General features: G+C 44.1%; 2 protein-coding genes across 3 annotated transcripts in view; one reads left to right on the forward strand and one right to left on the reverse strand.

Annotated features, from left to right (window-relative positions):
* Positions 1-639: 639 nt before the first annotated feature.
* LOC117363373 (putative nuclease HARBI1) lies at positions 640-3,590 on the reverse strand. Its single transcript, XM_033950982.1, has 3 exons — positions 2,581-3,590; positions 1,352-1,720; positions 640-731 (listed from the first exon to the last, which is right to left on the reverse strand). Coding segments are annotated over exons 1-3 (1,167 nt in total). The 5' UTR covers positions 3,377-3,590; the 3' UTR covers positions 640-729.
* A 1,073-nt stretch (positions 3,591-4,663) lies between these two features.
* Positions 4,664-26,979, forward strand: part of GALC (galactosylceramidase) — a 121,147-nt gene continuing 98,831 nt past the window's right edge. The window contains exons 1-4 of one of the 2 annotated variants that reach the window (XM_033953034.1): positions 4,664-4,894; positions 8,566-8,634; positions 18,621-18,684; positions 23,672-23,785. In XM_033953034.1, the coding sequence (XP_033808925.1) occupies positions 4,736-4,894; positions 8,566-8,634; positions 18,621-18,684; positions 23,672-23,785 (406 nt within the window). In that variant the 5' untranslated portion in view covers positions 4,664-4,735. The remainder of the gene's footprint in view (positions 4,895-8,565; positions 8,635-18,620; positions 18,685-23,671; positions 23,786-26,979) is intronic. The other variant, XM_033953035.1, reaches the window with a different exon arrangement.

Consider the following 26,979-nt stretch of genomic DNA (forward strand, 5'->3'; position numbering starts at 1 on the left):
GCAACATTTCTTTCTCTCTCCCCATGCACCAATTCTCCCTGCCCTCTACGCTTTGTCCAATATTTCTCCCTCTCTCTCCTCCACCATATGAAGGATTTCTCCCTTTCATCCCTATTTGTTTCATCTCTCCCACCCCAATTCTTTATCCTTTTTCCCCCCAATGTGCAACATCTTTCTTTCCCTCCCATCCCCCTATGCAGCAGTACCCCACCTATCCTCCCACTGTGAAACCTAACGCACCTCTGAGGCCTCCTAAAGCAACAAAAGCGGCTGCATTCTGAACAGGCTGCTTTGCTACCTGTCCCGCTAGGGCATCCCTCTGTCTCGACACCAATGACATCATCAGTGATGCGGCAGAGGGAATTCTCCGGCAGGGATGGCCACGAAGCAGCCCGTTCAGAGTGCTGCCACCACTGCTGTTTTAGGAGGCTTCGGAAATATGCAAGGTTTCACCAGGGTGGGAGGGTCACTGAATGGGTGAGTCTGATTTTCTTGGACAACGAATCGATTTGAATCGATTCACCAAAATGAATTGGCGAATGAATTAGAATTGGGCAGCACTAATCTCTACCCTCCCATTGTCCAGTTTACATCATAGATTATAATCCCACAGAAAAAATATATTCAACTTCATTTTGGTAATATATAAAGGTTTATTATACTCTGATCTTCAAAAAGAAAAAGGAATGGAAGGAATACTGCAAACAATAGTCACTGGAACCACAAATGTTCTGTAGGGAGACAAAAGAAGAAATGGAATTTGATGTAAATGAAGATATAAAATAATAATCTACCCCACCTTCTTACAGTGCAATGTTCAGTATATGGCTAGAAGATTTACCCCCCCTACAGGCCAATATGATACAACAATTTACCACCCCACAGGCACTGAATAATGCAATTTTTATGCCACATTATTCAGTCCATTTTTTCTTTTATCCCGGCACAACCAGAAAATGCGTTAACTGAAAAATAATAAGACAGTGAACTTTAACCAGAACTCAAACAACCAGCAAAAAAAAAAAAATCTAAGAAATCCTGCAATCCTTTAAATAAAAATAAAAATTAATTTCTGGTGGAAATTTAAGTGTATCCTGAGTACTCCCATGCTTTGCCTACCACATGTCTGGTAGCTTGGCTGGAACAGTTTCTGGTATGGCATAGTATGGGGTATAGTATGAGTTAGGCCTATTTTTAATAGTAACTCTCAAGCAACCAGAAACTACATTTATCAGGCATCCATCAATCGCCATGGGTGCCAGATAACTGAGAGTCTACTGTTGATCTATGGAAGACCATCAACACACAGCTCAGAACAGTGGACATTTCAGATGGTGTCTGTACTACGTACATGAAAAATTATCTTCTATAACCTTCTGTCGGAGCTTGCGCCCACTTTCAGCATCTGGTTCGGTGGGTGTAGGACAAATGAGGGCTTCACGCGGCAGGTCTGGCGCTATTTCACTTGCCATCTCATGGTTCAGCGCTATGTTGTGCAGCATGCAACACACCAGGACGATGTCAGCAACTTTTTCTGGCGCATACTGCAACGCCCCTCTTGAACGATCTAAACAGCGGAAGCGGCTCTTCAGTACTCTAAAGGTACGATCTATAACGGACCTCGTTGTTGCATGAACCTCGTTGAACCGTGTCTCTGCAGGTGTATGAGGTGCTGACAGGGGGGTCAGCAGCCATGGCTTACATCCATATGCGGCATCCCCTACCAATATAAAGAAAAGTGTAAATAAATTTATGTTATTTTCAGTTTCCATATGCATACCAAACACGGGAAAAAGTTTCCCTACCATTCCTGCATCTCCCCCTACCAATCTGCAAAATTTCTGGTCCATTCTCAACCCACTTACAATCTACCCTCGTTACCCCCTACCCCCATGATAATGCTTCCCCTTGGCTCTTTCAAGACACCATAGCACTATGGGAGATTTACAATCTTGGTACAATCCCTCATACTGAGCCAACTGGATTACTACAATATCGCCTATCTGGCAGTTTCCCAGAAGAATATGCAGTGATTACAACTAGTGCAGAATGCAGCAGTCAGGCTGATCTTTGGGTTGAAGAAGTTCGTTCATATAACTCCCTCCTACCGACTCCTGCATTAGCTGTCGATGGAGGCACGTGCGAAGTTTAAATTTGGCTGCTTTTGCTTTATTCGGCCTAGCCTCCAAATACATAACCGACCTATTCTCCTTTTCAACCAATAGATATAAGAGAAGCTCAAACTTGAATTTTGTTTCTCCCCCAGTTAGAGGATGTAAATTTAAAAGACATCACCAACATCTTCTCTCTTATCAAGCAGCATTATGGGGCAATGATCTGAAACAATTACTTACGCTTGCCAATACCTATGGGGAATTTAGGAGACACCTGAAAACGTATCTGTTCTTAAAGCACATAGGAAACTGATTTGCACAATCTCTCCCACAATAACTGATCTCTAGAGCTGTTAATCAATAGATATTAACTATGCTAATTCTACTCAATCTGTAGCATTTATAATCATTGTAAACCGCATAGAACTTCACAGTCCTGCGGTATATAAACTGCTATTATTATTACCCAGGAGCCAGCCTTCTCCATATTTTCCCTCCATGAAATTGCGCCCTAGTGCCGAGTTGGATAAAATATAAGAATCATGGAAGCTCCCTGGAAACTTTGCCACCACATTGAGAATCTTCATTTGCGCATCACAAACCACCTGTATGTTCAGCGAGTAGAAGTTCTTTCTGTTGCGGAATGCCATTTCTCTATCCGACGGAGGTGCGAGAGCAACATGGGTGCAATCGATCGCACCCAACACGTCTGGCATACCAGCGACACTGAGAAATTCCGATTTTAACTCCTGCCACTGTGCTGGCTGCTCCGGGAACTGTATGTAGTTCCGGACACGCTTTTTCAAAGCTTGCAAAACTTGGTTAAAGTGTCTGGAAAAAGAAGACTGGTCCATGCCGCAGGCCACTCCAATGGCATTCTGGAATGATCCGTTGCCAAGGAAATGCAAGGTGCCCAGTAACTTTGACAACCCCGGGATGGCGTGCCCTCGCGCCGTCGCTGGGTTGATGTCACACTTTATTTCTTCGTACAAGGATAATATCGCCCTCGTACACAGGCGATAGTTATGCACCACCGTCTTCTCTGGCATCCCCTCCAGGGCTGCTCTTGGCCTATACATACGCTGCCTGAGCTGCCTGTTACGGGGTCTCCGCGCCTGGCGCTCTTCCCTCCTCCTTTCTTCTGCCTGGTTGCCCTGCTCTCCCCTTTGCTCTCGGTTTTCTCCATCTTCTCCTGCTCCAGCGACCCCACACACTGGTGTGACCAGCATAAGCAAATTTGCATAGCCCCCTGCTAAAACCATTTCTAGCTCCCTCTACACTTTCTCCACCTCAGACCACGGAACCTGCCCAGTCCTCTGCAGTTTCCGCTGCCCTGGTGCCCACGAAATGATCCCTGCGACTTTCCAGGCCTCCTGCCCATGCAGCCCCGCGTAAACTTCTCCTGCAGACAGGGCTTTGTGCTGCAGACTTCTTTCCTAAGCCTAGCTAGGCCTGCCTCTGTCTAAGAATGAGGCTTGAAACGCACCGGATTCTGTCGGATGATCAATGGTTTGTGATTCAGAATGAGGCTTGAAACGCATTGCCACCCACCTTCCTACCCCTCGACAGATAATCAACCAACCAGAGGATGAGTGCTTGTGACTCAGAAGGAGGCTTACAACGCACTGTCCCGCAGGAAGGGGGTGGGGAAATTAGTGCTTATCCCTCGTCCCCGGTGAGATGATCGAACAGCCTGAGAATGGTCAGGGCTTGCAACTAAGAACCAGGTTAGAAACGCAACTAGAAGATCAGTGTTTATGACTCAGAACGAGGCTGTAAACGCACTGCCCTAATCCCAAATGAACAAATAGCCAGATAAACTGTGTTTATGACTCAGAACGAGGCTTGAAACCCGCTGCTCTACTCTAAATGAACAAACAGCCAGAGATACTGTGTTTATGACTCAGAACGAGGCTGTAAACGCACTGCCCTAATCCCAAATTAACAAATAGCCAGATAAACTGTGCTTATGACTCAGAACGAGGCTTGAAACCCGCTGCTGTACTCTAAATGAACAAACAGCCAGAGAAACTGTGCTTATGACTCAGAACGAGGCTTGAAACCCGCTGCTCTACTCTAAATGAACAAACTGCCAGAGAAACTGTGCTTATGACTCAGAACGAGGCTTGAAACCCGCTGCTCTACTCTAAATGAACAAACAGCCAGAGAAACTGTGCTTATGACTCAGAACGAGGCTTGAAACCCGCTGCTCTACTCTAAATGAACAAACAGCCAGAGAAACTGTGCTTATGACTCAGAACGAGGCTTGAAACCCGCTGCTCTACTCTAAATGAACAAACTGCCAGAGAAACTGTGCTTATGATTCAGAATGAGGCTTGAAACGCGCTGCTCTACTCTAAATGAACAAACTGCCAGAGAAACTGTGCTTATGATTCAGAATGAGGCTTGAAACGCGCTGCTCTACTCTAAATGAACAAACGGCCAGATAAACTGTGCTGATGTCTCGAGGCTTGAAACGCGCTGCTCTACTCTAAATGAACAAACAGCGAAACTGTGATAGTGACTCAGAACGAGGCTTGAAACGCACTGCCTTTAGTTATATGCATGCACAGCCGATAGAATCAGGTGATTCCCCGGCTGGGAGAGAGCGCTGAAGGGCTATGGCAATAGCAGCCTGGGGGGACCGAGTTTCTCCGGCGCCGGTCCTTCTGCTTCTGCCCTTGCTAGTCAGCTCGGGCAGCGGCGCGGACTATGTGCTGGACAGCCGGGGCGGGCTGGGTCGAGAGTTTGATGGCATCGGCGGGTTGAGCGGCGGAGGGGTGAGTGCTGCATTCGGGGGGATCGGATAGTGCCCAGATCTGGGATGTTTTGCAGTGCGGACCCTCGACTCCTCGCCTTTCTCCGCAGCATTGCAACCGCGTGCAGCTCTGGCAGAATCTGCCGGGATGGGTAAAACGCGGATCTGTGACAATTTAGCTCTGACGGATCCTAATGCTTTGCCCTCCCTTGCTGAGACTAGCAGCAAAACTTTTGCCCTGAGGTCTGTGCTCCTTTTAGTCTCAGCATAGGGAGGGCAAAGCATTAGGATCCGTCAGTGCTAAAATGTCATAGAGGTCTGTTGGAGCCAAAGACTAAAAGTGGTGCGGATCTCAGATTTTTTAGGATGTGCAGTTCAGATCCGTGAGGTCCGCGAGGTCAGATGCACTGCAGACCTTTGCATACATTTTTTTAAACCCCCCCCCCCCCCCACAAAAAAAGAAACCCCCCAGCTATTTTCCATCCAGTAACATAAGAACTGCCATCTCCGGATCAGACCTTAGGTCCATCAAGTCTGGTGATCCGCACACGCGGAGGCCCAACCAGGTGTACCCTGGCGTAACCTTAGTCACTCGTATCCCTCTATGCGCCTTGCAAGGGGTGTCAGGTCAAAAGCGTGCGGGGACAAAGGCACACGCAGACAATTGAGCGCAGTGCGGAGGTGCATGCCGCAGAAAATTACTGTTTTTAGGGCTCCGACGGGGGGGGGGGGGGCGTGGGGGGGAACCCCCCCACTTTACTTAATAGAGATCGCGCCGCGTTTTGGAGGCGTTGTGGGGGGTTTGGGAGGTTGTAATCCCCCACATTTTACTGAAAACTTCACCTTTTCCCTGTTTTTAGGGAAAAAGTTAAGTTTACAGTAAAATGTGGAGGGTTACAACCCCCCAGACCCCCCACAATGCCGGTGCGATCTCTATTAAGTAAACTGGGGAGCTCCCCAACAAAACCCCCCGTCGGAGCCCCTAACAACTGTAATTTTCTTCAGCGCGCACCTCCGTCTTGTGCTCAGTTGTCGGCGCGCGCCTTTGTCTTTCGCGGGGTTATCTATGAACCCTTGCAAGGAGATGTGCATCTAGCTTGCCTTTAAATCCTAGAACGGTGGATTCCGCAATAACCTCCTCTGGGAGAGCATTCCAGGTGTCCACCACTCGCTGCGTGAAGCAGAACTTCCTGATATTTGTCCTGGACCTGTCCCCCCCTCAGCTTCAGTCCATGACCTCTTGTCCGAGTCACATTGGACATCGTAAATAACTTTTTTTTCCTGCTTTATTTTGTCGATTCCTTTCAGTATTTTGAAAGTCTCGATCATATCCCCTCGCAGTCTCCTCTTCTCAAGGGAGAACAATCCCAGTCTCTTAAGTCGTTCCTCGTATTCCAAGTTCTCCATACCTTTTATTAGCTTCTAACTGCATTCCATATGTATTTTTCATACAGTTCTTCACTGTCAGTTTAATTTCCATCCTATAAGTTCACATAGAATTTTTCTTTTTTCAACCATCTTTATTTTCTCTTCTTTATTAATTTCCAGGTACTTTAGTTAGATTGTGAGCCTTCGGGACAGTAAGGGAATTTTTTAAGTATCTTCTTACTTCTCATTTATAATCTTAATGTATATTTTCTTCAAACCGCTTAGAACCTAACGGATGTAGCGGTATATAAGAAATAAATTACATTACATTTACTCCTCTCTGCACCCTCTCCAGCAGTTTTATATCCTTCTTTAGGTTGGGAGACCAATGTTGGACACAGTATTCCAAGTGTGGTCTGACCATCGCTCTATGAAGCTTTCTCTGATCTTCTTGTGATTCCTTTCTTTATCATGCCTAACATTCTATTTGCTTTCTTTGCCGCCGCTGCGCATTGCGCCGACGGTTTCAGGGTCCTATCTATCAGTACACCCAGGTCCTTTTCTTGTTCGCTCTTGCCCAGAGTTGCACCTGACATTTTATACTTGTGTTCCTTGTTCTGTCTGCCTAAATGCATTACTTTGCACTTTTCCACATTAAACTTCATCTGCCACTTCTCTGCCCATTTCTCTAACTGACACAAGTCGCTCTGGAGTTCTTCGCTATCCTTCTGTGATCTGATTGCCCGGCATAGCTTTGTGTCGTCTGCAAACTTGATGATCTCACTGGACGCTCTTGGAATCGGCGCAGAGGGAGAGATCTGGATGAAGGGACGATCGGGCCAATTAGCAAAAGCCACTGTGCGCCTCCTCCCTCCTTAGCCACTAGGGAAGGCAGAGCCGGGGGCCTGAGCTGAGCGTGCAGGGAAAGCGGTGGAGTAGGCTAAGAGGCGGACTTGTCCGTGCACGGACCTCCAATCTTTAGATCCCGAATCTGCCTTATTGTGGGGAAATGCTAGATTTAGGGGCCCTTTTATTGAGCTGCGCTAACCGCTAAGATGCTCGTATGCATATAATGGATGTCTTAGCATTTAGCGCGCACTAAATCAGTGCACCTTAGGGCTCCTTTTACGAAGATACGCTAGCATTTTTAGCGCGCGCTATATGGAAAATACTAACGCCAGCTCTATGGAGGCATTAGTGTCTAGCACGCAACGCAAGGCATTGTAGCGCTTGCTAAAATCACTAGCGCACCTTAGTGGTGTGCTTGGTTTTTTGTTTTTTTTAATTATATTTTTAAATTTGGGGTAAGGTAGTCCAGAAGTCGGTAGTACTTGTAATTCCCCTCCCCCCCCTTTTTTTTTTTAACTTACCCTCCTTTTACTAAACCGTGATAGCGGTTATTAGCGCAGGGAGCCGCACTGAGGGGGTCTTTTACTAAGGCGTGCTAGCTGATAATAGCGCGCTAAATGCTAATGCGTCCATTATATTCTATGGACGATCTGCAGTGCTCCTGCAGTTCAGTAAAGGGGGGGGGGAGTTTCACTTGCCCTAATTTTATGTGGGCTACCTGGCTATCAGATGCACTTCCACCCCTAACTACCAAGACTAAGGGCACCTTTTACGAAGCCGCGTCAGCTGATTTGCCGGCCGCGCTAGCCGCTACCGCCTCCTCTTGAGCAAGCGGCAGTTTTTCGGCTAGCGCGGGGGTTGGCGAGCGCTAAAAGGTGCGTGCGATAAAACCGCTAGCTTGGCTTTGTAAAAGGAGCCCTAAAAGGGTAGGTTTGAGTTGAGGTTCGAGTCCTGGAAGTTCAGTCTTTTGGACTTTCCGATCTCCCATCTCTTATTTGTTGCTTATTGCTCCGATTTCTCTTCTGTGTTGATCTGTTTAAAATCCAATAAATAAGTAAAGTATTCATAGAAGTTTCAAGCATCGTGTAATTGGTTTCTGAACTGCCAGACTCAGTTACTACTTGTTCTAATAAGCGCACAATAGCTGGGGGAAAACTGGCCCTAAGTGTGTTGCTTTAGCAGCTGTTGCTATTGTACGATGTTTGCTTATTCTTTATACGTTCGTGTTGGAAACAATGACAGCCTTTGTATGTTTCGAGCATGTGATGTTTCGTGTAAACACATTACAAACTGGCAGGCTTGTTCAAAACAAGGCCCGAGAGCCTCAAACAGAGAGGAAAACTGTGTGATTGGCATCGAGTCTTTTCTTGCATATAGAGACATAGAAAGTGACGGCAGATAAGGGCCAAGGCCCATCCAGTCTGCCCACACCAATGACCCTCCCTTACCTGTCATATATTTTTTTTTATTTTTCAGGCAACTTCTCGACTTTTGGTGAATTACCCAGAGCCGTACCGCACTCAAATCTTAGATTATTTGTTTAAGGTAAGTATTTCCGCTTCTACTACTTCCTTGTTATAAGGTGAAGAAATCGAAGTGTAGAGATGCAGTGTTTTGCAGAAGCAATTGGTCAAATATTTGTGGGTTTTTTTTTTTTTTTTGTGAGGAGAGGGTCTATGCAAATGATCACTATGTGGAAAACTGTTATAACTTCAAATTGCAATCATCCCCTCACCCAATGACTCTGACTGTGGGGTGGGGGAGGCACTTTGATTAATTTCATACTGATAATGGAAATATATATATATATATTTTGAAATTTTACATTTTAAACAAGCAGATCAACTTGAATATTCATTAGAATTATAATATAAAGGAAAAATGGATGGTCTAAGCCCGGCCAAAAAAAGATTTTAAGAAACTGAATATTAATTATTTAGTCCACAAATTAACATGATCCAAGACCTAAGACAACAACAATAAAGAAAAATATCAATAAATCATCAGGACATAATAGAAATTAGAGAGATTACTTCCAGCTACCGGTTCGTTAAAGTGTAGGTACTGTTATTGAGCCAATGGTCACTCTCCCCCCCCCCCCTTCCTTTGGCCACAACAAATTGCAGCAACTGGGTTAAAAAAAAAAAAAAAATTTCCTTTCTATTGAGTCACAACACTTAACGGGAAATTTTAAAACGAAAGAACCACCCAGAGCCAAAACTCTTGGTCTTTAGACCAAAAAGTCTTTTCTCTTCTGTTGAACCCAACAATGTGTTATTCATACGTCTTAAAAATATGTACGAAAAATCAAATCCCTATCAAACTCGGTTCATAGACAACGGCGCGAAAGACAAAGGCGTGCCCGGACAATTGAGCGCAGCGTGGAGGCGCGCGCCGCTCAAAATTACTGTTTTTAGGGGCTCCGACGGGGGTTTTTGTTGGGGAAACCCCACTTTACTTAATAGACATCGCGCCGGCGTTATGGAGGGTTTGGGGGGTTGTAACCCTCCACATTTTACTGTAAACTTAACTTTTTCCCTAAAAACAGAGAAAAAGTGAAGTTTTCAGTAAAATGTGGGGGGTTACAACCAGTGTTCCCTCTAAGCGGGCGGGTGTTGTGAGCAAACTTTTTTCACCGTGAGCCAAAAATATCGGGCGCCAGCAAGTTATGAGCCAACTCGCCCGATTCTCCTCTCGCCGCCCTGCCATCTGCCGTACGCCTCTTCCGATCGTGCGCTGTGACGAGAAACGTGTGCGCTGCGATGTAATATTTTGTGCGCCAGCGCACGCCAGCGCAGCTTAGCGGGAACACTGGTTCAAATGGTTTTATTTATTTCCCCAAATTTATTTTTGTTATACGCATTGAAAATATTTGATATTGCGTTTAAATCAAAATCTCAATAAACTTGAAACGAGTGCCCGTGAGATTGTGGGAGGGTTAAATACTCAAAACTTAGAAGTTTTTGCTACGCCAGCTTTCTGGTATCTTTACATACAGTGGCGTACCTAGCATATGTAACATCCAGGGCCCATCATTTTTGGCACCCCCCCCCCCATCTGTAAGAAAAACATGATTTTTAGTAACAAACCACACGTCACACATGAGTACCTAGGAAAAGGCAGCATCTTACATATTGCAGTGAGCAGTACATCAATACACCCATTGTAAAACTAAACAAGCCAGACCAGCACAGATCAATCCTACACCGTCAATCCTAACAGAAAACCATGTCTTTCGAACACACAGAACACAGAAAACACCTTCGCCTAGTAAGGAATATGTAATCACAAACTAACCCCTCCCTCTTTTACAAAACTGTAGTGTGGATTTTAGCTACGGAGGTAACAGCTCTGATGCTCATAAAATTCTGAGCATCAGAGCTGCTACCACCAAGGCTGGTGCTAAAAACGCTTCACAGTTTTGTAAAAGGGGGGATAAAATAAAAATACATAGACAAAGGTTAAATTGAACCAGCAAGAAGCTGGACTCTGCATACAATGCTTCACAGAAACAGTGACACATGTCTCCTAAAGCAATAAATAAATAGAAATTTTTTTCTACCTTTGTCTTCTGTGGTTTCTCCTTTCCTCATCTTCTTGTAACTCTCTTCCTTCCATCCACTGTCTGCCGTCTCTCTTCCCCTATATGGCATCTTCTCTCCTTCTATGCCCCTTCCAGAAACTGTATGCCTCCCCCTTCCATCTCTCCTTTCACCCCATTGGTCTGGCATCTCTCTCCTCGCCTTCCCTCTCCCACACCTCTCCTCATAGTCTGGTATCTCCCCTTCCCTGATTCTCTGGCATCTCTCTCCTTTCCTTTTCTTCCATCTTTCGCTCCCCCTCCATGCTCTCACATCTCCCCCTTCCTTTTCCCTTAGACTGGCATACCTTCCTCCTACGCTCCAAGCCCTGGCATCTCCTTTAATTCCCTCCCTCATCTTCCTTCTCCCTCCAGCTGGGTACCGCAACACTCTTCCCTGCAGCTCTGCACTTCCCCACAATTGCCATGCTTCGGTTCCTCTTCTTCCTTCCTTCCTCCCCCCCCCCCCCCCCCGCGGGACCATCAACTCTTACTCCCTCTAATGTCGGCCCTGCAGCTCCAGACTTCCTCGCACCTTCTCCCCTCCCCCTTTGGATCGCTATTATTTTAAATGTTATAGCCTCGGAGCTGTATCCATCAGTGGAGATGTCTAACCTCGGCCTGCCCCGGAACTCTTACTGCAACAGTGACTTCCTGTTCCTGCCTAGACGGGCGGCTGCTGCAGTAAGAGTTCCGGGGCAGGCCGAGGTTAGACATCTCCACTGATGGATACAGCTCCGCGGCTATAACATTTAAAATAATAGCGATCCAAAGGGGGAGGGGAGAAGGTGCGAGGAAGTCTGGAGCTGCAGGGCCGACATTAGAGGGAGTAAGAGTTGATGGTGCCGCAGGGTCCCGCGGGGGGGGGGGGGGGAGGAAGGAAGGAAGAAGAGGAACCGAAGCATGGCAATTGTGGGGAAGTGCAATCCCCCCAATGCGTCCCCTTACCTTACCGACGCGTGTGTGCGCTGTGAAGAGAAACTTTGCGCTGCGATGTAATATTTTGTGCGCGAGCGCAGGCCAACGCAGCTTAGCGGGAACACTGGTTACAACCCCCCACAACGCCCCCACAACGCGGCACGAAGTCTATTAAGCCCCCCCGTGCCCCCCCTGTTGGAGCCCTAAAAACAGTAATTTTGAGCGGTGCGTGCCTCCGCGCTGCGCTCAGTTGTCTGGGCGCGCCTTTGTCCCAGCGCGCTTTTGACCTGACACCATCAAACTCTAAAACAAATGAGACTATAAGAGTGATTCTCTGGGTTATTTCTTCAGTGGAAATATATTAGAAGTAGTATGATATCAGGAAAAGACCAGCAAGGTCCATGTAGTTTTCTGGTTCAGTGTCCTAAGCCCAGTTCATCTCTGGCCTGCTTTTTCTTTACTGCGAAGGATCCGTTGTGCTTCTTCAGAACATTCTTCAGTTCTGTTAGTTTGGGAGGTTATTTGTTCATCTTTCCCCTTTCTGTGAGGATGTATTTTTGCAGTATAACTTCAAAGCTTTTCCCAGCTCTATCATAGTTCTACTTTCTGTTTATATACCCACTCTCTTGGTACGCTGATCTTCTCGGTTCATAGACAACGGCGCGAAAGACAAAGGCGCGCCTGGACAATTGAGCGCAGCGTGGAGGTGTGCGCCGCTCAAAATTACTGTTTTTAGGGGCTCCGACGGGGGTTTTTGTTGGGGAACCCCCCCCCACTTTACTTAATAGACATTGCGCCGGCGTTATGGGGGGTTTGGGGGGTTGTAACCCTCCACATTTTACTGTAAACTTAACTTTTTCCCTAAAAACAGGGAAAAAGTGAAGTTTTCAGTAAAATGTGGGGGGTTACAACCCCCCACACCCCCCACAACGCGGCGCAATGTCTATTAAGTAAAGTGGGGGGTTACCCCCCCACACCCCCCCCCGTCGGAGCCTTAAAAACAGTAATTTTGAGTGGTGCGTGCCTCCGCGCTGCGCTCAATTGTCCCGGCACGCTTTTGACCTGACACCGACTCCCAGATCTACCTATCCATGTTGAAATCTCCGTGGGAGTTCAGGCCCGAATTTCAGCCTGCCTGTCCGACATTGCTGCTTGGATGTCTCGCCGCTATCTCAAACTGAATATGGCTAAAACTGAATTCCTTATCTTTCCCCCCCCCAAACCTGCCTCCTCCCTGTCTCGTTGGCTCGCAGCCTTAGGGGTGATCTTTGACTCCTCTCTCTCCTCTGCTCAGATCTAACAGACCGCCAAATCCTGTCGCTTCCTCCTCTATAACATTACCAAAATCTGTCCTCTTCTCTCTGAACACACAACCAAAACCCTTCTCCACACTCTCGTCACCTGGCGCTTAGACTACTGCAACATACTTCTCTCAGGCCTCTCGCACGCCTGTCTCTCGCCTCTTTAATCCATTCAAAATGCTGCTGCGCGACTCATATTCCGTGAGAGCCGCTATTCTCACATTATCCCATCTCCTCAAGTTGCTTCATTGGCTCCCCGTCCATTTCGGAATTACAGTTTAAACTCCTCTTGCTGACTTAAAAGTGCGTTCGTTCTGAAGCCCCCTGATATCTCTCCTCTCTTACTCCCCCTGTGATCTCCGCTCATTGGGCAAGCCCCTCTTCTCTGTACCCTTCTCTTTCACTGGCAACTCCAGACTCCTTCCCTTCTTTCTTGCAACCTGTTCATGCTCAGGTTTAATTTAAAGTAGCCTGTCTATTATTTAAAATTTTGCAAGGTTTTTGTCCCTTTTCTTGTAAGAACATAAAGAGTCGCCATATTGGGATAGAAGTCCTATTTCCAACACTGGCCAATCCAGGTCACAAGTACCTGACAAGATCTCAAGATATTATGCTGCTTATCCCAGGAATAAGCAGTGGAATTCCTCAAGTTCATCATAATAATTGGTTATAGACTTTTCTTTTAGGAAGTTATCAAACCTTTTTTAAACCCTGCTAAGCTAACTGCTTTTACGACATTCTCCGGCAACAAATTCCAAAGTTTAATTACATGTCGTATGAAGAAATATTTTCTCCGGTGTGTTTTATATCTACTGCTTAGTAGTTTTATCACCTGCCCCCTAGTTCAAGTAATTTTGGAAAGAGCGAACATATTGGATTTAACTTGGCCTTTGCAGTTATAACTCAAGAAATTTCCCTGTCCCCAGAGGGCTCACAAATCCGTTTGCGTAATCAGCCAGAGTTCATTGATAGACTTCTAATCCCTTATAGTTCATCTAAATCACTCCGTTCTATGTCACAGAATCTCCTTACCATACCTTCTTTAAAGTTAATCAACATGCTCCTATCTCAATTGATAACACTCCACTTAAACCAACCACTACTATAAAAATTTTAGGTGTGCTAATCGACCATAAACTCACATTTCGCTCACAAATTAGTGCTCTAGTTAAAAACTGTTTTTATAAATTAAGGATGATTAGATCTTTGGCCCCCCCTTCTCGATGCCAAATCCCTTACTACATTAATTCACTCCCTTGTGATATCCAAATTGGATTACTGTAATTCTCTACTGAAAGGGATAAACCTAAAGGATATAAAACGTTTACAATTGATTCAAAATACAGCTATCAAACTTATATCAGGTTCAAATAAATATGATCATGTCACTCCTCTTTTACAAAAAGCCCACTGGTTACCCGTCATATATAGAATAACATTTAAAATAGCACTTCTAACCTTCAAAACAATACAAACACATGTCCCAGCATTTATTGACAGACTTCTTATTCCATATGACCCTCCGAGAGCTCTAAGATCCACCTCACAGCATACTCTTAATATCCCATCCTTAAGAATAATAGGCACTCGACGTAATACAATCTTTTCAGTAACTGCCCCCACGATTTGGAATTCTCTTCCTATATATATACGATCTGAACACAATTTACAGAAATTTAAAAATAGTTTAAAATGTTTCTTTTTTAAAGATGCCTACAATTGACTATTCGTTTCAAGTCCAGCAACTCTTGATTTCCCGTCCCATTGTTCTTTCCTTTGCTGTATCTTTTCTTAATAAATATTGTAGCTCTCCCCCCCCTTTTTTCCTATTGTGTCCTTGTAGATTAACAAAAAACAAAACAAAAAAAAAACCCCCAAAGTATGTTAAGATGCTAGTCTCTGTGTAATTTTGTTAATGTTTTAATTATTATTGTACAACGCTTAGTATTTTGGATAGGCATTTAATCAAATAATCAAATAAACTTGAAACTTGAATCAACACGCTGAGATCTAATAATTTCGCTGTCGCCGCATCTTCCCTCTGGAACATAGAGTCTACACTAAATCAATTTAAATCCAAGGTAAACATCTTGTTCCAGGATGTGTTTGAACAATAACTATCCTTTTAAGGACTAAAACAATGCTTCTTTGTTTTGATCCTTCCCTATTGTTTCTTCCCTTCTCTGTGCTCTTTTCTCCAAAGATTGTACTTCTTGCCCTTTTTCCCATTTGTTTGAGATAAGTCTGTAAGTCGTGTCATTTGTTGCGCTAATATATCATGGTATGGTTTACCATTACTAATTTCTAATTTGATTTTATGGTATTTTCATCATACACCGCCTAGAAGTTTAATTAAGCGGTATAAGAAATTTTAAATAAGCTTGAATCTCAGTTTGTATCTGATGAATTTGGAGGGTTAAGTGACTTGCTCGTGATCACAAGTACTGAAGGACCAGTTCCGGATGCTAGGAAGGAAGCTGAAGACCAGAACACCGAGGGTAGCATTCTCGGAGATCCTGCCGGTACCCAGGGCCGATGAGAACAGTCGGGTGGAGCTGCAAGCGGTCAACGCATGGATGAGGCGCTGGTGTGAGGAAGAAGGATTCCACTTCGTGCGCAACTGGATGACATTCTGGGGGAAGAGCAAGCTGTTCAGGAAGGATGGACTCCACCTCAGCGGAGACGGAACGAGGCTGCTTGCAAGCAACATCAAGAGAGGAATTGAGAAGTTTTTAAACTAGGAAGAAGGGGAAAGCTGACAGTCGACCGAAAGTCGATGGTTCGGGAACCGGTATACCCAGAGGATACCGTGCAGAAAGATAGCGGGGAAGACTCACTGGGCCATAGGCAAGACAGAAATCCTGATGGATCGAAAGGGACACAGGAGGGAAGGAAATGCAAGAAAGGAACAGGCCGCAAACTCGAGTGTATGTACACGAACGCAAGGAGCCTTAAGGAATAAGATGGGGGAATTAGAAGCTATGGCACAAAAAGATAACCTTGACATCATCGGCATCGCGGAAACATGGTGGAATGAGGGAAACATCTGGGACACTGTGCTATTGGGATACAAGCTATACCGCAGAGACAGAGTGGGTCAAAAAGGTGGGGATGTTGCCCTTATACATCAAAGAGGGAATTGAGTCTACCGGAGAGAACAAACTGGAAACGAAGAATAAGTTAGTCTCTATGGGTCAAAATTCCAGGAACAAGTGGAACAGAAACTAGGCCTCTTCTCCCTTGAAAAGAGGAGACTGAGAGGGGACATGATTGAAACGTTCAAGATAATGAAGGGAATAGACTTAGTAGATAAGGACAGGTTGTTCACCCTCTCCAAGGTAGAGAGAACGAGAGGGCACTCTCTAAAGTTGAAAGGGGACAGATTCCGTACAAACGTAAGGAAGTTCTTCTTCACCCAGAGAGTGGTAGAAAACTGGAACGCTCTTCCAGAGTCTGTCATAGGGGAAAACACCCTCCAGGGATTCAAGACAAAGTTAGACAAGTTCCTGCTGAACCAGAACGTATGCAGGTAGGGCTCGTCTCAGTTAGGGCGCTGGTCTTTGACTTAATGGCCGCTGTGAGTGGACTGCTGGGTACGATGGACCACTGGTCTGACCCAGCAGCGGCGATTCTTATGTTCTGTGGGATTTGAACTGGCATTTCCTGTTTCTTGGCCCTGCTGCTCTACCATTTGGGGCAATTCTTCCACTTGTACAGGTAGCACCAGCCCCCGTGACGCCCTCCCTTGAAGGATCTGGGCTCTGATTACTGCTGAAGTAAGAGAGCAGTCATGTGAATTGGTCCATAATGAGGCTGTGACCTTCTGGGGCTTAACGGGCTGCAGTGTGTTGAATGGTTATAAAATTAAACAGTACTTTATGGATGAAAGGTGTAACCTAAGTCTGCAGAATCGTGATCGTAAATACTCTTTTGTTTGACTTGTAGAGAGGCTGATAAAGTCCAAGCATTTAAAATGCATTGAAAAATCTCAGTAAAAAAACATTGAAAAACAAAACATAATACTGATGTTTTGGACCCGATTTAAGGAGAAAAACTGTTTTGGATATCAGTATTTACCTACAAATTCCCTTAATTATACCTGCTCCCCCCCATCTTTTGCTTATAAGTTACCCAGAACACAGTCATTGTGGAGACTCTTTCCCCCGCCCCCCACCCCCATTTACATTAGGCATACGTAACATCTTATTGATATCCAGACTATCTATATGCATATCATTTTAGACTCGCCTCATATTTTCTAATCAAAGTGAATAATGTACAGCTGTGCAGTATGTGACAACCGTGCAATAACTTGATAGTCTCATGATGGCAGACAAAGGCCAAATGGCCCATCCAGAGCAACCACTATCTCCTCCTCTCCCTATTGGCTAAGGCTCTTAACATTTGCATCTCCTCTTCCTATAGGCTAAGGCTCTTTACACCTGCATTGTGATGTCATAGAGCTTTGTGGTTATAGAAACATAGAAACATGACGGCAGATAAAGGCCAAATGGCCCATCCAGTCTGTCCATCTGCAGCATCCACTATCCTCTCTCTATTGGTTAAGGCTCTTAACATTTGCATCTCCTCTTCCTATAGGCTAAGGCTCTTTACACCTGCATTGTGATGTCACAGAACTTTAGTAACATAGAAACATGATGGCAGATAAAGGCCAAATGGCCCATCCAGTCTGTCCATCTGCAGCATCCACTGTCTCCTCCTCTCTCGATTGGTTAAGGCTCTTAACATTTGCATCTCCTCTTCCTATAGGCTAAGGCTCTTTACACCTGCATTGTGATGTCACAGAACTTTAGTAACATAGAAACATGATGGCAGATAAAGGCCAAATGGCCCATCTAGTCTGTCCCATCTGCTGTAACCATTATCTCTTTCTCCGAGAGATCCCACGTTCCTATCCCAGGCCCTCTTGAATTCAGACACAGTCTCTGTCTCTGTCTCCCCCACCTTTTCCGGGAGACTGTACCAGGTGTCTACCACCCTTTCTGTAAAATAGTATTTCCTTAGCTTACTCCTGAGCCTGTCACTTCATCCTCTGCCCTCTCATTGCAGAGCTTCCTTTCAAATGAAAGACTAAACTCATGCGCATTTATGTCACATAGGTATTTAAACGTTTCTATCCTATCTCCCCTCTCCCGCCTTTCCTCCCAAGATACGCCTTATGATGACCACACTCCGTTTTAGTAGCTTTCCTCTGGACCGACTCCATCCTTTTTATATCTTTTTGAAGGTGAGACCTCATTTAGAATAATGTGTACAATTCTGGAGGTCGCACCAGTACCTCATTTTCCTACTGGCCATACCTCTCCTCATGCACCCTAGCATCCTTCTAGTTGTCGCCGTCACCTTTTCAACTGTTTGGCCATCTTAAGATCCATCACATACAATCCCACCCAAGTCCCGCTCCTCTGTCGTGTCCATAAGTTCTTCACTCCCTAAACTGTACCTTTGGGTTTTCATGTGCATGTGATTAGGTTTGTACATGCTGGAGGCGGCAGGTACAGCGCCTCTTGCTGAAAGGTGATGCGGCAGGCCTGGCGGATGCAAAACCCCCTCATTGGCTACTGAACGTCTTCGCTAGGTTTCTGGCAGTGCACTGTATTGTAGCCTGACTGAATTCAGTTTTCTTAATTTCTAGTTACTGGAGATGGCGGTGAAGAATTAATTTTCTTTTGATCGATGTTTGATTCTCTTCTTTTCTTCTTTTTTTTTAGCCAGGTTTTGGTGCCTCCCTGCACATTCTAAAGGTAGAGATTGGAGGTGACGCACAGAGCACAGGTATGGGTTCACTTTTATCCTATTGTCAGTTTTCTTATTCCAGTTGACGCGCAAAGAACTAATCTAGGATTTAAAGCAGAGACTCGGGGATCCTAGCGTATGTGCTTGGTTCTCTGTTCATAGTTTTTCTCTGTAGGCCTTGGGATTCTTTGCTGCAATTGACTTTTCATCGTAACAATGTACCATATTTGCCGGCGTATAAGACGACTTTTCAGTACCTTAAAATCCTCCCCAAAGTCGGGGGTCGTATTACTAGGCGAAATGATATGTTTTCAGTATTGGCCCCTCAATCATGGAATCTTTTACCTCAGTATATTAGGGACTTAAAAAAACTTAGCCGTATTTAAAAAAGCATTAAAAACTTTCTTTTTTAAAGATGCGTATGATTCTTAAAGTTTTTTTTTTTTTTTTTCCTTTTTTACCAAATTTAACCTCCCCTCTTATTTGTTTTTTTCCATAGTTGTAACCCTCCTTTTCTTGCTAAAATATTGTAATTTCTCCCCTATTTTTCCTCACAACTCTTGTATGTTTTTTTTTGTCTAAAACTAATATTTGTTTTAATATGTAAGTACTTTTGTTTGTCATTTTTTTTTTTTTTTAATTTATAACAAAAATTAGTTTTTACATTATCACCATTGTCTATTTTACATGTTTTATGGTTTTGTACATCGCCTAGTAATCTATAATAGGCGATTCATTAAGAATCAATAAACTTGAACTTGAACTTATACGCCGGGTACTGTTTACATCACAGTTCTTCAACCGCCGGTCCGCAGAAAATTCCTGCCGGTCCGCACAGGACCGGCAAGATGGACCCGTTAAATTTTCTGCCCCGATGGTGTTTGCAGAAATCTTCTGTTCCTCCCAGCCTCGGGCGATCAAGACAGGCGGTCATTCCCTCTGTGAGTCTCGCCTATGCGGAAACAGGAAGTTGAAACAAAATAGGCGGGACTCAGAGAGGGAAGGTCCCGACGTTTGCAGCCTGTCTTGATCGCTGCCCCTGCTGAGTCGCCGAAGAGGGCCGCGGGGAAAGTGCAGGCAGAGAGAAGAGGGTCAGCGTGCGCGGGGAGGTCAGCGTGTCGATTGGGGCCATCAGCAGCGTTTGTGCTGAGTCTGCCCACGTGCAGGATGCGGCGGGTAGGGGCCTCCGACTCGTCTTGGGCGGCTGGGCCTGCGGTGCAAAGCTGTTTTTGCCGGCTTGGGGGGGGGGGGTCGCGAATCGGAAGAAGGGGTAGTCTTATACGCCGGCAAATACGGTAACATAACATAGACACGTAACTTTCCACCAACAATAGGTTGACATTTTTGCCTACATGTCACATGGTGTACAATCCTAGAAACATAGACTATGGGGTCTTTATCTGCCTTCATTTTTCTCTCTCAGTGTGTCGCAAACGTTTTAAGCTGCGATATAGAGAATGACAGGGGGGACAAACTTTTTTCCCCCGTCCCTGCAGGAACTCAATTTCACTGTCCCGTCGCTGTCCTTGTCCCTGTCCTATTCCTGTAAGTTCTGTCCTCATCTGCACAAGCCTCAAACACTTTAAAATCATAACACTTATGTTTTAAAGTGTTTGAGGCTTGTGCAGATGAGGACGGAGCTTAGGCATTGGTGGAATGAGGCATTATGACATCACAATCTGAGCTCTAGAATGTTGCTACTTAGGATTTGAAAGTGTTTGAGGCTTGTGCAGATGAGGGCGGAGCTTAGGCATTGGTGGAATGAGGCATTATGACATCATAATCTGAGCTCTAGAATGTTGCTACTTAGGATTTTAAAGGGTTTGAGGCTTATTCAGGTGAGGATAGAGCTTGCAGGAATGGGGCAGGGACAGGAAAAGAACTTGCAGGGATGGGGAAAAATTTGTCCTTGTGTCATTCTCTATTGCAAAATTCTCCTCTTGGGGCTGCGGGTGGAGGGCACCTGAAATGCGCGGACATTGACACGATGACACCACGCGCATGTGCAGATGTCCTCCCTCTGCGGCCCTGAGCCTCTTGTTTCCGGCGAGCGTGGGGAGGGTGCTGCTGAAGGAAAGGTGAGAAGGAGCTGAGTCATCTCTCTTCCTCGCCGTCATCTCACGGCACACAGTTTGTGATACACTGGTCTAGCTAGTCTGCCTAACCATGCTTCTATCCCCTCCTCTTCCTTAAGAGATCGAACGTCCTTCTCCTAGCAGCCCTGAAATCGCATTTCTCCCATGTTCACCCTTGCTTGCGAGTACCTGGGTCTGAACCGCTGTTGTAAAATGTGTTTAGTATTTTTTAAGAATGAGGCGCTGTGTGGAGTCTTAACACAGTCATTGTTAACCTGGTTAGAGGAGGAGAGTGTGGCACAGTGACTAGAGCTACCGTCTCAGCACCCAGAGGTTGTGGGTTCAAATCCCTCACTGCTCCCTGGGAAAGTCACTTAATCCTCCACTGCCCCAGGTACGTTAGATTGCGAGCCCACTGGGACTGATAGGAAGTACCTGAATGTAATCCACTTTGAATGTGGTTGTATAACTACGTGAAGGCAGTGTACAAGTCACCAGTCCCTTTCCCTGATGTCATAATGCCTCATTCCACCAATAAGAGCCAACCTCCTCGGTGATGTCACAATGGCTTCATTGTTCTATACTTGGCTCACATCTGATATTGTATTGGAGGAGAGTGTGGCGCGGTGGTTAGAGCTACAGCCTCCGCACCCTGAGGTGGTGGGTTCAAATCACTGAGTAGGAAGAGAAAATCTTGTAAATAATATGGTTAAAACTCTATTTAGAGATATACCACCAAGTTCAGTGCATGATATGCCTTGAATACTTGCTGTGCATCGTCATCTTCTTTATAATATGAAGTAAGACAGGCAAATGACCTTTAATGCTTCAATCATTTATTCATTCTTTAACCATGTGAATAGAGATTAGAATGATTATTTGTATTATGGTATGTCTTTATAAAATTAAAATGTAAAATGTTTTTTTATATTATGCAGAGCGCCTACTGTGAACCCTTGAGAAAGCTCTTTATGAGCGAAATGGGTCCCGTCGGGGCATGCTAGTAACTCTGTATGGTTTAAGAATGAATAAACGATTGAAACATTAAAGGTCATTTGCCTGTCTTACTTCATATTATAAAGAAGATGACGATGCACAGCAAGTATTCAAGGCATATCATGCACTGAACTTTGTGGTATATCTCTAAATAGAGTTTTAACCACATTATTTACAAGATTTTCTCTTCATACTCAGTGAGGTGAAGTTACTGATTTGCTAAGGCTTGCACAACCTCACTTTCATCTTTATACTACTTTGTGGTGGGTTCAAATTCCATGCTGTTCCTTGTGACCCTGGGCAAGTCACTTAATCCTCCACTGCCCTAGGCACATTAGATAGTCTCTAATACCACTGGCACAGATAGAGAAAATGCTTGAAGTACCTGTATGTAAAACCATAAAAAGGTGGTATACAAGTCCCAATCCCTTTCCCTGATGTCATAATGCCCCATTCCACCAATAAGAGCCAACCTCCTCAGTGATGTCACAGTGGCTTCATTGTTCTATACTTGGCTCACATCTGATATTGTATTGGAGGAGAGTGTGGCGCGGTGGTTAGAGCTACAGCCTCCGCACCCTGAGGTGGTGGGTTCAAATCACTGAGTAGGAAGAGAAAATCTTGTAAATAATATGGTTAAAACTCTATTTAGAGATATACCACCAAGTTCAGTGCATGATATGCCTTGAATACTTGCTGTGCATCGTCATCTTCTTTATAATATGAAGTAAGACAGGCAAATGACCTTTAATGCTTCAATCATTTATTCATTCTTTAACCATGTGAATAGAGATTAGAATGATTATTTGTATTATGGTATGTCTTTATAAAATTAAAATGTAAAATGTTTTTTTATATTATGCAGAGCGCCTACTGTGAACCCTTGAGAAAGCTCTTTATGAGCGAAATGGGTCCCGTCGGGGCATGCTAGTAACTCTGTATGGTTTAAGAATGAATAAACGATTGAAACATTAAAGGTCATTTGCCTGTCTTACTTCATATTATAAAGAAGATGACGATGCACAGCAAGTATTCAAGGCATATCATGCACTGAACTTTGTGGTATATCTCTAAATAGAGTTTTAACCACATTATTTACAAGATTTTCTCTTCATACTCAGTGAGGTGAAGTTACTGATTTGCTAAGGCTTGCACAACCTCACTTTCATCTTTATACTACTTTGTGGTGGGTTCAAATTCCATGCTGTTCCTTGTGACCCTGGGCAAGTCACTTAATCCTCCACTGCCCTAGGCACATTAGATAGTCTCTAATACCACTGGCACAGATAGAGAAAATGCTTGAAGTACCTGTATGTAAAACCATAAAAAGGTGGTATACAAGTCCCAATCCCTTTCCCTGATGTCATAATGCCCCATTCCACCAATAAGAGCCAACCTCCTCAGTGATGTCAGTGGCTTCATTGTTCTATACTTGGCTCACATCTGATATTGTATTGGAGGAGAGTGTGGCGTGGTGGTTAGAGCTACAGCCTCCGCACCCTGAGGTGGTGGGTTCAAATCCCACGCTGCTCCTTGTGACCCTGGGCAAGTCACTTAATCCTCCACTGCCCTAGGCACATTAGATAGTCTCTAATACCACTGGCACAGATAGAGAAAACGCTTGAAGTACTTGTATGTAAAACCGCTCCGAGTGTGGTTGTAAAACTATAAAAAGGTGGTATACAAGTCCCAATCCCATTCATTTAATTGATGCTGAGGAAGTTTACAGAGATCCTGCAGCATTGCTATGGAAACGTCTTCCGTTAGCCTGAAGGATGAGTCGGTGTATACCACACTTCCCAAACCAGAACATAGCAGCTTTGCTTTAGCTTTCTTCCCTTCTGTGCATAAAACTGAGGCAGGCCGTGCTCCGTTCCAGGCAATGCGCATTTCGAGACGTGCCCCTTTATGGAGTGCTTTCCTTAGGAGTGTTTTATTTTCGTTCTTTGTCCTAGATGGCACAGAGCCTTCCCACATGCACTACGAGGACGACGAGAACTTCTTCCGGGGTTACGAGTGGTGGCTGATGAGAGAGGCCAAGAAGCGCAATCCCAGCATCACCTTGATAGGTAAAACCAGCGAAGGGCCGTGAGCTCATCCAAGAGAGACATTTTCGCAGCCTGCTTCAAGTAGTACTGGAGAATAGAGGGCGACCGAGGGCTCCTTTTACTAAGCTTAGATAGCGGTTTTAGCGCTAAAATTCTGTGTGCGCTAAAATCGCTGCCGCAGCTTTGTAAAAGGAGCCCCGAGTTTCGGTTTCGGCATCGAAACTAGCCTGAAACTCGTTTCCGGCCTTGTTATGTTTCAGCCGAAAATGCAGATACATTTTTGGCTGAAGCCCAGACTCATTGCTGTGTACCTATAGAACGTACACGCTTGCTCCCCTTGAAAGAGGAGTTTGAAAATTGTCTAGGGAAATGTCGTAAAACGTGAGAACTGGGGGGTGCAGCTCTTTGACTGTCTCTTCTCCCAGGACTTGCTCTCCCCTCATATTTATTTATTTTTCAGACTTTATGTCCCGCCTGAGAACTAACCCCCCTCCTTTCACAAAACCATAGCACGGTTTTTAGCATCGGAAGGGTGGGGTGGGGGGTAAGTAGCTTACAATTAAACCACAATCCTACTATAGTATCCTTTCTAAAAATGATTTTTTTTTTTTTTTGATTTATAATTTTTATTCATTTTCAAATTTTACATAAAGTGTACAAAATATTGAAATACAATTAATGAATACACAATATCACTTTTATATCTAATACATAATATTCTAAACATATTTTTATCCCCTCTCCCTCCCCCCACCCTTCTAGTACTTTCCAATCATACATTACATATTGTATATCATATTATATTATATTGTGTAAAAATTATTTTCACTACCCTCCCCTTCATGTGTGTCACAAAGAAGATATTGAAAAGAAGAAAAGAAGAAGAGAAATCCTACTATTTATTCATTGCAATATTTTGTCAATGGCCCCCATATTTTTATAAATTTAGTATATGTCCCTCTTTGTATTGCTATTGCTCTTTCCATTTTGAATATATGACATATTGTATTCCACCAAAATGTATAATTTAGGTTACTATAATTCTTCCAATTGTTGGTTATATGCTGAATGGCAACCCCTGTCATGACTAATAAAAGCATGTTATTTTCTGGTGAAATTTGACTTTTTTTTCTCATCATCATTCCAAATAACACTGTATCATATGATTTTTTTAAAGCTCAGCCTGAGATATTGTTTATTTAGGCAAAATTCAAAAAGTTCCACAAGAATTATCTTACCAGATGTTTATATATGCGATGATCGGGTGATGACAACTTATTTCTGGCGAAGTTTCTTCAGATGGCCTCTGAGCATATATGACACTTCTATTTTTGGGGAGAACAACAAGAGGCACTGGAGATGTCACAGCCAACTGGTCATTGAATCTTTTATTTGAAAATAAACAATTAAAATATATAAAAGCCAAACAAAGTCCCGACTAGGATACAAGTTTCGGCGACAGTGTCGCCTTCCTCGGGGAACAGTATCAAACTAAAAAGTACATTAAAAAAAAATTGAGAACAGCTAATAATTTGCGACTGATAAATTTGGGTCACGGGGATCCCGTGGGGATGCCCCCTAGGGTCGCGGGGTTCCTGCGGGGCTGGATGTACTCAGTCGCGCGGCTCTTCTCCCTACCTTCTCTGCTTGCAGCACAGAGCCGAACGGAAGTCTTCCCGACGCTGCCTTCTTGGTATGCCAATCTCTCTCATGCATGTTCATTGTGGAGATCCTGAAAACCTGGCCTGCCAGTAGATCTCGAGGACCGGATTTTTGGGCAGCCCTGGTCTGAAGTATGTCCGTAGAATTAAATCCCTATCAAACTCTAGGGCAAAAGACACAATGAGAGTAGTTCTCTCAGTTATGACTTCAAGTGAGTCTCCAGAAAGCTTGTAAGGTTTAAATCACTCTGACGTACTTCTCTTTTTCCTCCCGGGGTGGAGGCAAGCTGTTTCTTCCCCATATTCATAGATAGATATTGTGCTCTAGTTATTGGCGGAAGACTTTCTTCTGAAATTAGCAAAGTCGCTTTCAGATGCTTCCGTACCATTGCTAATGGAGCAGTTACAGGTGATTTTGGAAAATTTAAAAATCTTAAGTTTCAAGTTTTTTTGTTTTTTTTTAAAGTTTCAAGTTTTTATTAATATTTGATGAATCGCTTATTCAATTTGCTAAGCAATGTACAACTTCCTAAAAACATAATTGTGAGAACAGACAAAATAGCATCAAACTTACAAATTTTAAACAGACAATGAGTCGTGGAGGGTAGGGGGGAGAAGTTACAATTCTTTGCTAGAGAGAATAAACAAAAGGGAAAAAGACAAGAGGGAGGGTAAAAAGTTAAAGACCTAAAGCCTCTGGTCGTAAGTCTAAAGATCAAATGTTGAATGCGTCTTTAAAAAGATAGTCTCCCTCTGCTTATTTTCCAACAATTCCATTTTTCTCATTGAAACATATCAGCAAAACGAGGACTACAATTTTCTCTGTTAGCGCCCCCTCTCTTTGGAGCAGTATCGCAAATTACTTACGTGAAAAAACAACTCTTGCCAATTTTAAGTTAAAAGACATTTCTCTCCCTTGATGCTTTTGTAACTTCAACTGTCCTTTTAAGGACGACTTAGATTCAAGAAAGGTTTCCACCTTCAGTTCTCCCCCCTCCCTTTGTTATTCTTTCTCTTGAGTGTTTTCTTTCTTTCTGTCAATTGTAATTCTAACCCTTCTTCCCTTTTGTTCCCGTTCGTCAATGTCTTTAAAAAATGTCATTTCCCCTGGTTTGTTTTTGTTTAAATTGTATTTTAATTGGCACATTGTTTTGGCATTTTTGTTTACCGCCTAGAAGGCTTGATTGGGCCGTATAAGAAATTTTAAATAAACTTGAAACTCTGTATAGAAGATCTTTCTTTGAGTATTTCTGTCTCCACACTTAATTTGATTAATCTGTTCCTCATGATTCTTTATAGACTCGCTTTGTTCTTCTAACTTAATCCCTTGTGCTGTGTGACCTGAGAGCCTTTTTAAGGTTTGAGTCAATAGTGACTATTGCCCTCCACAGGTCGTCTAAATTGACTTTAGCAGGTTTAACTAAATCCCCAAACTGGATAGCAAAAGAAGGAACGCTCTCACCAGTTCCAGCAGTGGAAGATACAGATTAGAGAATGACACGGTGACAAAATTCATCACTGTTCCCGTCCCCGCGGATAACCGCGGGAAATAAT

Source organism: Geotrypetes seraphini, chromosome 7 (genome assembly GCF_902459505.1).
Source record: "Geotrypetes seraphini chromosome 7, aGeoSer1.1, whole genome shotgun sequence".
Taxonomy (NCBI): Eukaryota; Metazoa; Chordata; class Amphibia; order Gymnophiona; family Dermophiidae; genus Geotrypetes; species Geotrypetes seraphini.